Below are 14,003 nucleotides of genomic sequence, written 5' to 3' on the forward strand. Positions count from 1 at the left end.
ATTTAAACTTGGCAACAAAATCAACACTCTCCTAATAAATCTGAATTAAATTTCAACCCAAAATTAACCTTTAATCAAATCGGAGCGTCTGATGTAGCCGTTTCCCATCCCACGGCCACGATGGAGCGGACTACTCAATAACGTTTATTTCAATCCCCAACGGTCGAAAATCCAATAATAAACAACAAATATTCCGCTCATACTGTACTGCATTTCCCCCAATTCCTAATCATCGATTCCTCTCAAGAGATAAAAATCCCCAAAAATCAAGATTCTGATCCCAATTCCATCTCTGATCAATAGAAGCCTATTTGAGAAAGAAAGCAAAATGAGCGTGGCGCAGCTCCCAGACGCCATGGATTCTTCCGAAGATGTACAGATATGGAACAACGCCACCTTCGATTCCGAAGAGTTGGCGGCGAGCAAGCAGTCTTGGGGCTCTCTGGAATCGATTTTCGGAAATCCTAAATCGTCTTTCGATTCTGTTTCGGGTAAAGAAAATCAGGGTTTCGCTTCGGAGAATCAAAATCAAATTCCCGCTCTTTCGCCTTTTCCCCAATCCGCCACAACGACGCCGTTTAAGCAGCTCAACGCTGTCGAATCAGTTCAGAAATCGAAAATCAGAGGTTTCGAGAAAATTCGAGTCTTCAAGATCGACGAGGAGATTGAAGAAATCGAAACACAAATTGCGCGATTGAATTCAAGGTTGGAGGTTTTGAAGGTGGAGAAGGCGAGTGTTAGTGCTGTGGAGAAGAAAGGGCGAGTCATCGCGGCAAAGTTCATGGAGCATAAACAGAGTGTCAAGAATGACGAGATTTCGAATTTGAACGCAAGAACAAAGCCTAGCAGAAGAGGGATTAGTTTAGGTCCAGCAGAAATCCTCTCCGCAGGGCGTAGAGGGATGAGTTTGGGGCCTTCGGAGATTTTTGGGGGGGCGAAGTCGAGGCAGATGATGATCAACAGCACCCCTCTGCAGAGTAGAAGGCAATCTTGCATGTTGAAGTTGCAGGGGATTGATGAGGAGAAGGTGAAGAGCTGCAGTTTGAGCCCGAAATCGAGGAGAGTTGCTGCAAAATCTAGGCAAGCTGCGACCACCATTGGATCAAGAAAGACTGTAAAGAAAGAAGATGCTGTTTTGAGCTCGGTTCAGCCCAAGAAGCTGTTTAGAGATGGCGAGAAATCCGCCCCAACAAAGAAGGCGATGAGGCAGGGGAGGGTGGTGGCGAGTAGGTATAATCAGGGTGCGTCTCAGGCTTCAGCGGTGAGGAAGAGATCTCTGCCGGAGAATGATGGTGATGCAGGGAAAAGGGTTGAGAAGAAACGGTCTTTATCCATTGGGAAGACGAGGGCTAATGAGGGAGAGGGGCGGGTGAAGAAGAGGTGGGAGATTCCGAGTGAGATTGTAGTTCACAGCAGCAGTGTGGAGGGAGAGAAGTCACCAGAGTGTGTTGTGGTGGCGCCTTGCCTGCTTCCGAGGCTTAGGATTGCCCGTTGCAACGAGAGCCCACGTGGCTCGGGGCCTGCAAAGAAGGTTGCGGAGCTGGTTGGGAGGAAGTCATACTTTGCTAGTGATGATGGTGTGTGTCAAGCTCTTAGTTATTGTGAAGAGGAGGAAGAAGAAGAAGATGATGATGAATGATGAGTGCTGGGTTTTGGTTGGATTGTGTTTTTTGCCTAGTTATGGTAAATAGAGAATAAGGAGTAAAGTATACTTGTGCCTTTTTCTTGACTAGAGTGGTGCATGTTCCTGTGGCTTCATCTGTGCACGTCATGTGTGTACAGTGTATTAATGACGACGGCTTTTCTATCATTTGAGTAATGAGATTAAATGTTGTTAAATTTGAATGAAAGCATATACTAGTACCTTTTAAATATTGTGTCCAACTAGCAACGTCAATTCACACACACTAAAAATTAGAGATGCAAAAAACGATTAACCTTGAGTCTTTGTGCACCTAAGAGCATCCACATCGGCGAGCACAAGCTCGTCCGTCCGTCCTTATCAGCGGCGCGGATGAGCTGTCCGCCGCTGAGCTCTTGCCGCTGGCACGGCGCTCCTCGATACATCGAGCACTTCCGTGCCAGCGAGAAGGCGACGTGCAGATTCCTATTAGCCGTTGGCAATTTAAATATTTTTTTTAAAAAAAATGGATTTTAATTAAAAAAATCCGATTAAAAATAAAAAAATATTTTCTCACTTTCCAAAAAATTATATCCGTTTCTACCGACTTTTAATTTATTCTTCAATTTTTTTCCCCCAAAATACACATTTTCATCTATAAATACCCTCACTTCCACACCAAAAATTCACATCATACTACACAATTCTCATCTAAATTCCCTCATTTCCATTCTCAATTCTCAATTCTCAATCTTTCTTTCACTCTTACTCTTACAACAAAACAATGTCCGGCCACGGCGATCACCCCCCGGCTCCCACAGTTGGAACCCCGATTGGTTCGGTTCACAACCGTTTCCTAGTCCGGAAACGGAATATTCAGCCCCTCCTCAAATCCAAGGTTCGGAAGTTCCGGGTGGCTACCGGCCTTACCCAATCGACGATCAAGATGCCTCCGAAGGGCAATACGGGTGGACACCCGAGCCTAGAGCGAGGTCGAGCGCCCCCTCCCAAACTCCGACTCCTCCTACTCGCGGTGTCCGCACACCGTACACTCCGGCGGAGATGGAGCAATTGTTCAAAGCGTTCTTGTCAATCTCCGAAGATCCGGAGGTTGGCACGATCCAATCCGGCGATCATTATTGGTGGCGCATCTGTCGCCGGTACAATGAAAACCGGCCGGCTGAAACAATCGAGCGCAACGAGAGTATGATGCGCAACGCCATATACAAAGCCAACGAAAAAATCCAAAAGTTCCAGGGGTATTACCTCCAGGAAGAGCGGTCGGCGAAAAGCGGCCGGAGCGAGGTTGACATCATCAGTTCTGCCTTGTCGACCTACCAATCCATGAACTACAAGCCGTTCAAGTACCTCAACATTTGGTAGGAGAAGCGGTCGCATCCGAAGTATAGGGGAGGCGTAACATCCTCCTCTAGCGGCTCATCCAAACGGTCAAGGTCGGTATCCCTATCTGACGCCGGCTCCGAAGACGTGGCTAGCCAACTTGCCGGAGCTAACTTCGGTAGCCCCGACACCGGCACGAGCGGTTCCCAACGCCGACCGCAAGGAAGGAAGAAGGCGGCCACCCGCCGTCGCGCCGCGACTCCATCCGCCCCCGCTCCCGCTCCCTATGTGCCACCTCAACCCCCCACCAACTCGTTGTGGCGGGTTTTGGCCCAACTCAATTTGGCCGATAGGTCAAATATGACCCCCGAGCAACTTCGATCACATGTGGCGATGATACGGGGTCTCCAAAGAACGTTGGGGGTATTGCTGGATGATGACTAGTCTTCCACGCTTAAATTACATAATTTTTATTTTATAGGAGTTTAATTATGTAATTTTTATTTTTTAGGATTTTAAGTATATAATTTTTAGTTTTTAGTATTTTAATTATGTAATTTTCATTTTTTAGGAATTTAATTATGTAATTTTTAATTTTTTTGTAGTTTGTAATATTATTACGAGTATTTTTAACGTATTTTAATTTTGTGAAAAATATTTTTATTTAAATTGAATAATGGAATAGTGGGACCTTGTGCTCGTCCTTGCGGAAGAGCACTGATGTGGGTGTTCTGCTCTTGCCTAAGAGCAGGCAGAAAAAGTGGAGCCAAGTCCACATCCGTGCTCGTTGGCAAGAGCACGGATATGGATGCTCTAAAGCTCAAGTGCTCAACAAATAAATCTTATTCTAAAAACATACTAATACGTAATGTCACAAATCATTTTCTAAATATACATATATATATATATATATATTCAGAGTTGTGATCATATGATAACCCCTAAATCACGTAATAACCCTATAACCAAATCTGAACCACACATATTTTCTAATCTTGTGGTTGAGATTCAAACTTAGATTTACTTCATAAAAAAAAGGGCGGGGGTAAATATGTCATTTCCCTCATTTAATTTCTGAATTTCGCCAAATATCACGTAAAATGATAAAATGATATATGTTAGGTTTATTGCATAGAATGATAGTTTTGCCGGATAGAATGATACTCTGAGTTGATAAAATGATAATTTTGACTGACTGATAAAATGATAAAATGATATATGTTAGGTTTATTGCATAGAATGATAGTTTTGCCAGATAGAATGATACTCTGAGTTGATAAAATGATAAAATGATATATGTTAGGTTTATTGCATACAATGATAGTTTTGCCGGATAGAATGATACTCTGAGTTGATAAAATGATACTTTTGACTGGCAAAATGATAAAATGATATATGTTAGGTTTATTGCATAGAATGATAGTTTTGCCGAATAGAATGATACTCTCAGTTGATAAAATGATACTTTTGACTGACTGATAAAATGATAAAATGATAGTATATGTTAGGTTTATTGCATAGAATGGTAGTTTTGCCGGATAGAATGATACTCTGAGTTGATAAAATGATACTTTTGACTGATAAAATGATATATGTTAGGTTTATTGCATAGAATGATAGTTTTGTCGGATAAAATGATACTCTGAGTTGATAAAATGATACTTTTGAATGATAAAATGATACTTAAATAAGATTTTACGTATTTAAATGAGCGAAATTTGTATATCATGGGAAATAAGATTTTACGTATAACTGAACCTCATACATACGTGTAACTGAACCTCATACATCTGTATATCATGGGAAATAAGACTTTACGTATTTAAATGAGCGAAATTTGGATACGTAAATTTTATCATGAGCGAAATTCAAAAATTAAATAAGCGAAATGACATATTTACCATCTGCGCTTTTTTTATGAAGAAAAGCTAAGTTTGAATCTAAACCACGTGATTTTAAAAATGTGTGGTCTAGATTTAGTTATAGGGTTATTCCGGAAATTGAGGTTATCATTATAATGCACCCCTATATATATATATATATATATAGGTAGATGATCAAAATAAAAAAGCATTTAAATCCAGAAATGCAGCTCAAATCTTGGCCCTAGGATTAGATGATGTAATGATCAATAATTAACCAAAAACACGAAAGATCATAAGTAAGCAATTTTAAGTCATATTATAATATTTTGTTTTAATGTCATGCTAAGATCATTTTAGGTCATGCTTTGTTAGCATGACCTAAAAATTAACTAACTATGACCTAAGAGCATCTCCAATGGCGGACGTCCGGTCGGACGTGCGCGACGGGCGACTGGGACGTCCGCCATCATGGCAGGGGGGGTCGGATACAGACGTCCCGTGAGGACGTCGGGTGTCCTCGGACGTTGGCGCGACGGGCGGGCGGACGTCCGCCATTGTGGCGTGGGTCGGACGTCCGATTTTTAATTTTTTTTAATTTTTTTTAAACTCTATATATACGGCTCGTTGAATTTTATTTCATTCGCACCACTTGTGTTAACAAGTTTCTCTCTTTACATCTCTAATTTCAAGTATATCTAGAATGTCTAGTGACAGTGATAGCGAGAATGAATTGGAGGTCGCTGTGGAAGGTGCGATAGATAGGCTGCTACAGCAGAGGGCGCAGCGGCAGCAGGCTGCGGTACCTCGGCCGATCCATCGTCGAACTACAGTACCCCGTGACCACATTGATGCACATATTCGGTTGCATGCAGACTACTTCGCTCCGCAACCGCGTTTTGGGGAAGCCTTATTCCGGCGACGCTTTAGGATGCATCGTCCGCTGTTTCTGCACATCGTGGGTGCTTTAGAGAGAAGATACTTGTATTTTAGGATCAGGGAGGATGCAGCTGGCAAACCCGGACTCACGCCCTTGCAGAAGTGCAATGTCGCAATCAGACAACTGGCATACGGAGGCGCGGCCGACATGTTCGACGAGTACCTCCACATTGGCGAGTCGACAGCCGTCGAGTGTTTGCAGAATTTTTGCGCGGGCGTGAGAGCGATATTCGGTGAGCGGTATCTTCGGAGTCCGAGCCCCGAAGACTGTCAGAGTCTGGTAGATATGCATGGGTCGGTGCACGGGTTCCCTGGGATGTTGGGCAGCATAGATTGTATGCATTGGGAGTGGAAGAACTGCCCCGCCGCCTGGAAGGGGATGTACACTACTGGCTTTAAAGCCAAGCATCCCACGATGATCCTAGAAGCTGTAGCTGACTACCGGCTGTGGATATGGCATGCTTATTTTGGAGTTGCCGGGTCGAACAACGACATCAACGTTCTCCAGTCGTCGCCCCTGTTCAATGCTCAGTGCAATGGCGTTGGTCCCGCCATCAGTTTCATCGCCAACGGCAACCAGCACAATATGGGATACTATTTGGCGGATGAGATATACCCAAACTGGCCGGTCTTTGTGAAGACAATCAAGCATCCGCTCGGACAAAAGAAGTCATACTTTGCGAGCCGTCAGAAGCAGCGCGCAAGGATGTGGAGCGGGCATTTGGTGTGCTCCAGAGTCGATGGGCGGTAGTCAAGGGTCCTCCACGGCAGTGGCATATTCTTGTACGCATGTATCATAATGCACAACATGATTGTCGAAAATGAAGGTGCGGAACTGACTGAGTGGACCAATGAATATGATACAGGTGCAGGTCCAAGTCACGGCGTGGCCACCGCGAATGTAAATATGGGGGTACCTCATGCAGAGGCCGAGCGGATGCGTGCATTTGCTGACATGCAGCAAACAGATGCCCATGTTCGACTTCAGAACGATATTATCGAAGAGGTTTGGACGCGGAAGGGTTGACGTTGATGTTAGTACTTTTTTTTGTTTTGTTACTATGTAATTTTTTTTTCAAATCATGTATGTTTTTTTTTAAATGAAGTTGTTAATTTTTCATGTTTGTATTAGTGTTGAAATTTTATTTCCGTAAACGTAAATTGTTTTATTTGTGAATTTGTGATTTTTTTATTGCGGGAAGTCCTAGTGGGAAGGGCGATGGGAAGGGCGGATTGTGAAGGGGATGTCCTAGTGACGTGGCAGTGGGATGGGAAGTCCTAGTGACGTGGCGGGAGGTATTTTCGGGATGTCCTAGTGGATGTCCGAGTAGGACATCCGCCCACTAGAGATGCTCTATAAGTGTTATAATATTGTTCTGCATTTCTATATTTAAATCTAATTTTGCTTAGATAATATATATAAGTCATTCATTCAAATGCATATTTTCTTCTTCGCGTCAAAACTTGATAAACTCATTACAAGGAACAAAGAATTTTAGGCAAAATATGTCCTTGGTCAAAGTAGCAATTCTAGTTGAAAGTTTAAACGAAAATCTATTCAAATGTATTATTTCAATTCTCAACCTTTGTTTTTTCGAATTTGTATACTGAGGTGGTATTCAAAACTTTAGGCATAAAACGTAATGCTTGCAGAAAAGTAGAAATTTTTAATATAAACTGTGAACTTAGTTTGGTGTTCATTTCAGGGTAAAATTTCATATTTATTTGAGAACTACAATTGATCAGAAATCCAAAATTTTAGTATTGAATAAAGATTATTCCCAAATCTGGAGTTCTAATGACAAATGGTGATCCATCAATATGTAGAAGCAATCAAAAACTGAAAAGGAGTATTAGATTAACTAACGATATTGGCACAAAGAGGAAATGTTGTAAACGAAAAAACTGGTTCTGAGGGACAGGAAGTTAGCAACTATAAATTGAGCCTGTGACTAATTTAATTGGGCTACAACTCTAAAGAAATTCAACAATTTGAAAAACTTCAAAAACAATTTGAGAAACTTCAAAAACAATTTGAGAAACTTCAATCTTTTATACAAATTAAGATTTCCACAAAAATAATAGAATTAACATTGAAAATAAAGGAATTAATCAAAGATTGTTGTGCTGTGATTTAACTCCAGTCTCGTAGAAAAATCGAGAGAAGAAGCTGATAAACAACACATTTGATATATGAGTTTTTCAGACCGTCGGCCAAAAAGGTTTCAAAAACATGGCAAAAAGTATAGTAGAAGTGTAGAACACTAAAACTCAATATAAAAACAACTCAAAAATTCACAAAGATTAAACTTTTACCAAAAAAATTATTAGCCTCAGCATGTTAATTATAATCAATAGCAACGTAGATCAACCGAGAGGTTCCCCTGCATAAGCAGGACTCGGCTTCACTACATCTGATATACTATCCAACAACCATCACAGGCAATAAATTTAATCCAAAATGAATATTAGAAAATTCTCAGTTATTTCCAAAGTTTCATGGCAAGATGAAGCAATATCAAGGGGTTCTCCCTTTACAGGGTCTCAATATCACAACACCTCAAAAATGGAAGTTTCATCATTGATTAAAAACCTAAAGAGCTGTGAAAAAGATCGAATTAGGGTAAATGAAAAACAAATTGAAGAATCAGTGAGGTTCAGATAATTATACAGCTCTATCGATCATAATTTTCTGAAGCAGAACTGGCGTTAAGCTGATAAATGATCATCACAACCATAAATTAAACAGTAGAAAAACAAATTAAGAAATTTTGGCTCATATTAAGAAATTCAACCATCATTATCAATCTACTTCATCGATTGGAAACCTCGGAAGCGCGGATAATTGTTTAATCATAGCCAAAAACCTAATTATTTTAAAAAAAGGTTAAAATTTGGGTGGCTTTTTTTTAAATTTAGCGGGCATTTTTAGAGGTACAACAATGGATAGTGTAAACCCCCACGTGAAAGCCGCTGATTCTTTGCCCCTATGACTAGCTCTATTTTTCAATGAAAATCAGAAAACAAGCTAAAGGTGTGGTGAGGCAATCGGATTTGGAAAAAAAATTAAATAATGAGAATGTTGCCGTTTTTTTGACACAAATAAGCCGTGAAGAAGGTACAGCGGCATACCTGCAACACTAAACGGCATCGTTCTGGCACGAGCTTTGGGACTTGTTTCTTCATTGGAGAATTTCAGAGGAGCCCGGGTTGCTACATGCGTAAAATGCAAAGGATTTTATCAAATTCGAGCAAATTGATGAAAAAAGGAAGAAAACGATACATGAGGATTTCTGAAATTGAGATCTGAGTGAGGAAGAGTTGAGATGACCATGGTTTTATAGAGAAACCCTAATCACAATTGGGTGGGCCGTAGAGGCAAGATTTCAGAGGGCCGGACAATATTGTGGAATTATGAATTTTGAGATGTAAACTATTTTCCCAAACCGTTTTACAAATAAATGAAAATATTTGCATTTTCAATAAGTGTGATTTCAGATTTTCGACCGACAAATTAGAGCGACGAATCCACAAATGTGTTGGTTTCTGGATTACAAGATAGCAAAACCGGGCGTAATATAACCCAAAATAAGGAATACAAAAGAGGAAACTGAACTAGAATGAGATTACAAATGCAAAAACGAAACAGTAACCGTGAATAATGTTTAAGCCGAGTCGAGGAGGCCTCTTCCCGCAAGACGAGATACGCCCCGGTAGTGCTCTTCGGTTTGGCGTGTCGTCCCCAAAGGTAAAACGATTACGTCTCTATTGATGCAGCACCGCAATCAGCAGAGCTCCGGCGAACTGGATGGAGGAGAGGGCAGAGCTTCGACAGAAAGACAATGCAGAGAGGGAGAGAGCTTATGTTGTAATGCTTGTGAATGATGTAGTAGCTAATGCAGTGGAATGACTAGCCTATTTATAGGCCGAGCCACCATGCAGGGTCAACCAAGCCATGAAGGCTCATCATGGTAGATCCGTAACCGCCGACGATTACGAGCGTGTGGCAGGAGTGTGCCATTCGTGTGTGGAGCGTGTGGATTTCTCACGTGGCAGCCGTGACTGTGCCTCGCTTGACGACGTGTCAAGCCACTTGGATTGCTGACTCACCTAAAGACCACCCAAAGACCAAGTCCAAGTCCAAGTCCAAGATCGAGATCGGGCTCGGGCCCTAGGCCCGAGACCCGCGGCCGCGACCACGGGCACGGGCACGGGCTCGGGCTCGGGAGGGCGGTGGCGCGCGTGTGGGCTCTTTCACCCATCTTGGTCCACTATAATTATTAAGTAACATAAAGTCACTTAATTTATACACATTAAAAGATGTGTTAATCCTCCAATGTGGGATAATTAACACTAGTTAATTATTCCCTAAGCTCCAACTTCAAGCTTTAATTAAAAGCTAATTATGCCCAACTTTAATCCACTATTTCTCACTCACCGGAAATCGGATTTGAGAAAGTGAATATACTACATTTATCTACGTAAAATGTAGATCGACGATATGTCATTTAATTTCACAAAATTAAATGTCTCGTCACATTTATTATTTGGTCAAAATTCATTGACCGGACATATTTTAATACATGATTTTTTACAATCATGTGTATAAACCTCCAATGTGGGATAATTAACACTAGTTAATTATTCCCTAAGCTCCAACTCCAAGCTTTAATTAAAAGCTAATTATGCCCAACTTTAATCCACTATTTCTCACTCACCGGAAATCGGATTTGAGAAAGTGAATATACTACATTTATCTACGTAAAATGTAGATCGACGATATGTCATTTAATTTCATAAAATTAAATGTCTCGTCACATTTATTATTTGGTCAAAATCCATTGACCGGGCATATTTTAATCCATGATTTTTTACAAAATGTTTATCCACTCTTGCTATCTTGGTGACCATACTGATAAATAGAGGAAGGGTCTCTTTTTAATATACATATATTATTTTTTGAATTTTGATTCTTTATGTGGTTTTCTAGAAAAACAATTTATATTTTCCATAGTACCATTATCTCTTTAGGGGGAAACTCAACTTATTTGGTTTATGCAATTTGCACACAAGTTGCAAATTGGTATTTTGATCAAAGTTTATTTTCTACAAATAGATACTAAAAGTTACTTGCTGAAAAATTGTACCAATTCCTTTTATCAACAACTCTGTAATGGTGCAATAAGATTTTTCATTTGCTAATCTACGTATCAATTTCGGGCTTAAACGAATTTCGGGCTTAAACGAGAAGAGTGTTTTTATTCGGTATCAGATTCCTATTTTTCAAGGAGATAAATTCTGTAAGAGATGAATATGTTGAATTAGAATGGAGGGGAAGGAAGTGTATTTATGGAATTTGATTTTTTTTTAATAATTGCAATTCCAACCCATCCCCGAAAACTAGCTCCTACCCCGTTCGCAGTCCCCCCCCCCCCCCCCCCCCCCCCAAAACAACGGGGTCGTACGGCACTCGTCGCGACCCCTCCCCAAACATCAAGCCAGTCTCGCCCGCCCGTCCCGAACCCCTCACAACGGAGGGGGCCTAGCGTGTTGCAACTCTTCCTCTACTTACCCAATACAAATGCTCTAACTGTATCTTCACCTAGTTGTAATATTAATTGAAAATGATAACTTGATTCGAAATAAATATGGGTAATTGTCCTTTTGCTTTTCACCCCTATTGCTATATCTCCAAATGTACCATCACCTAATTGTAACATTAATTAGGAAAGAACTTGATTTACCTGAAATGAATATGGGTAATTGTCCTTTTACTATTCACCTCAACATATGTTTGTGGAAGTTCAGAGAGCTTCCCAGTTGGCAGTTGCAACGACATTATGGACGTAGAGTAATCTTAATGCAACAGACAGTCAACCATACCACGTCAGCGAGCCGACATCGAGTGGGAGCCATCCGATCCGACGAGCCCTAAAGCATAAGGCCATCCACAACGCTGTCTCTATACCGTCTCTTAAACAGTCTCTTAACTACTATTTGAGCACTATTTGAGGGCCACACTGTCCTTTTTTCCTCCATCTCTTAACTAAGAGACGGAACCTGCAACGCTCCGTCTCTTAACCGTCTCTATACCGTCTCTTAATTACTATTCATTCAATTTAATTTATAATTTTTTTTTAAAACCCAATTCAATTTAAACAAACACACTTTATTAAAATTAAAACAACATTACAACTTAACATTAAAAAACGAAGACATAATTAAAATTCTAAAAAAATAAAAATGACATAATTTAATCTTCTCCGCCAAAATTTTCCCAAATGTGCTCAATTAGATCCTCTTGGAGTTGGGTGTGGGCGCTAGAGTCGCGTGTCCTTGCCCGAATAGCCAACCGTTCTTGTATAGATGGATGCGCTCCACTTCGCGGCGGACTACTTGCGGTTGAGCTTCCGGGGGATTCGGGGTCGAACCAATTTCCGGCATCGGGTCCTTCGTCTCGGACAATCATGTTGTGCAAGATTATGCACGTATACATGATGTCGACCATGCTCTCCATGAACCACGAACGAGCCGGGGCTTTGATGATGTTGAAGCGCGCTTGGAGAACCCCGAACGCCCTCTCCACATCCTTGCGCGCAGCCTCCTGCTTCTGCGCAAAAAGGGCCTGCTTTGGGTTCGCTGGCCTGCCGCACGTCTTCACGAAGGTCGGCCACTTCGGGTAGATGCCGTCGGCGAGATAGTACCCCATTTTATACCGCCGGTTGTTGGCGACGAAGTTGATGGCCGGCGCTTTACCATCCAAAACTTCGGTAAAGAGGTCGGACTGTTGGAGCACGTTTACATCGTTGTTCGAGCCAGGGACCCCGAAGTACGCGTGCCAGATCCAAAGTCGGTAGTCGGCAACGGCCTAGGGTACAACGGTTGGGTGGGTGCCTTTGTGGCCGCTCGTGTAGGAACCCCTCCAAGCCACCGGGCAATTCTTCCATTGCCAGTGCATGCAATCGACACTGCCAAGCATCCCGGGGAATCCGTGCACTTGTTCGTGCAGGTTGAGGAGGAACTGACAATTCTCCGTGGTTGGCCTCCGGAGAAATTCGTCACTGAAGGCTGCCCGGACGCCTCTGCAGAAGTTGAGCAAGCACAAGCGCCTAGTGCTGTCTCCGATGTGCAGGTATTCGTCGAATATGTCGGCCGTTTGTCCAGTCGCAAGCTGCCGGATGGCTGCAGTACATTTCTGCAGCGTCGTGTGGCTGGGACGACCGACCGCGTCGAACCCTTCTCGGAAGAACTCCTCCCTGGCCGCCAAAGTATTCGCTATGTGGAGAAATAGCGGTTTCCGCATGCGGAAACGGCGACGGAAATAGGTATCTCCCCAAATCGGGTTATCGCAGAAGTAGTCGAGTACTAACCGTGCGGCGGCTTCCTCCCGGTTCCGATTGATGTACTTCCGGGAGCGTCGTGGGGGTGGTGCGGCTTCCTCCGCCTCTCGTCGTCGATCTTCTTCGAGTGATTGTTCCATTAATTGACGCATTTGCTCAAAATGATCCATTTGTTTGAGTTGATTGAAGATGGAAATTGGAGTGATAGAGATGATTTGAGAGGAATAGATGTGTGTTTGTGTTTGAAATGAGTATGAAATAGAATTATTTATAGAGTAAAAAAATTAAAAAATTTAAAAAATGAAAATAAAAATTTAACGGTAATATTACCGTTTGAAAAAAAAAATTTTAATTAAAAATCGTTTTTTTTTAAAAAAAAACGAATTATTGGGTCATCAGTGACGACGCCCACTCGCGCCAGCGAGTGGGCGTCACGCACGCATGAGGACGTGCCACGTGTCCCTGGCGCGTGACGAGCCATCTCGTCTCGTGTCTCGCCGAGACGAGCTACGCGACGAGACGGGCGCGAGATAGAGACGAGATGGGCGCTGCAATGCGTCTCGCGGGGGTCTCGTCTCTCCGAGACGAGACGCGAGCCCGGCGCGAGACGCATTGTGGATGGTCTAAGGCGAAAGGGGGCTCTCCAACGAGTTTCCAAGTTGTCCTCGGAATTGGATTATATGTGTGAAGTAATTTTAATCGATATCTACTACAAAGCATTGTCCAAATATGACCGGACCCAACAACTTGATTACACAAACTTTATTGAAATACTTTGATACGAATTAAAATTTAAGTTATTTGTAGTTTTATTATTTCATTACGTAGATATTTTTAAATTGAGATTTTATTCAGGGATTTTCAATATTTCAATTATATAAATTTTTTTATTTAAATTAT

The 14,003-nt window shown here is 42.0% G+C and overlaps 1 protein-coding gene, 1 long non-coding RNA gene and 4 other non-coding genes across 6 annotated transcripts; 1 reads left to right on the forward strand and 5 right to left on the reverse strand.

Moving 5' to 3' along the window:
• Positions 1–328: 328 nt before the first annotated feature.
• On the forward strand, positions 329–1,639 carry LOC121808700. Its single transcript, XM_042209293.1, has one exon. The coding sequence runs from the start codon at positions 329–331 to the stop codon at positions 1,637–1,639; it is 1,311 nt and encodes a 436-aa protein (XP_042065227.1).
• Positions 1,640–7,452: 5,813 nt separating this feature from the next.
• Positions 7,453–9,157, reverse strand: LOC121807081. Its single transcript, XR_006051747.1, has 2 exons — positions 8,896–9,157; positions 7,453–8,364 (listed from the first exon to the last, which is right to left on the reverse strand). It is a non-coding gene; the product is annotated as an uncharacterized LOC121807081 (long non-coding RNA).
• On the reverse strand, positions 7,881–7,990 carry LOC121810101. The gene has a single exon (XR_006052363.1). It is a non-coding gene; the product is annotated as a small nucleolar RNA snoR97 (small nucleolar RNA).
• On the reverse strand, positions 8,414–8,503 carry LOC121810161. Its single transcript, XR_006052418.1, has one exon. It is a non-coding gene; the product is annotated as a small nucleolar RNA Z223 (small nucleolar RNA).
• Positions 8,536–8,625, reverse strand: LOC121810105. The gene has a single exon (XR_006052367.1). It is a non-coding gene; the product is annotated as a small nucleolar RNA U36a (small nucleolar RNA).
• LOC121810115 lies at positions 8,841–8,986 on the reverse strand. The gene has a single exon (XR_006052376.1). It is a non-coding gene; the product is annotated as a small nucleolar RNA snoR134 (small nucleolar RNA).
• Positions 9,158–14,003: the final 4,846 nt, after the last annotated feature.

The sequence above is a fragment of the Salvia splendens genome, chromosome 6 (assembly GCF_004379255.2).
Source record: "Salvia splendens isolate huo1 chromosome 6, SspV2, whole genome shotgun sequence".
Lineage (NCBI taxonomy): Eukaryota > Viridiplantae > Streptophyta > Magnoliopsida > Lamiales > Lamiaceae > Salvia > Salvia splendens.

Excerpts from the sequence above, each read along its gene's own strand:
- LOC121808700 (XM_042209293.1), top strand. The coding sequence starts at position 329 with ATGAGCGTGGCGCAGCTCCCAGACGCCATGGATTCTTCCGAAGATGTA.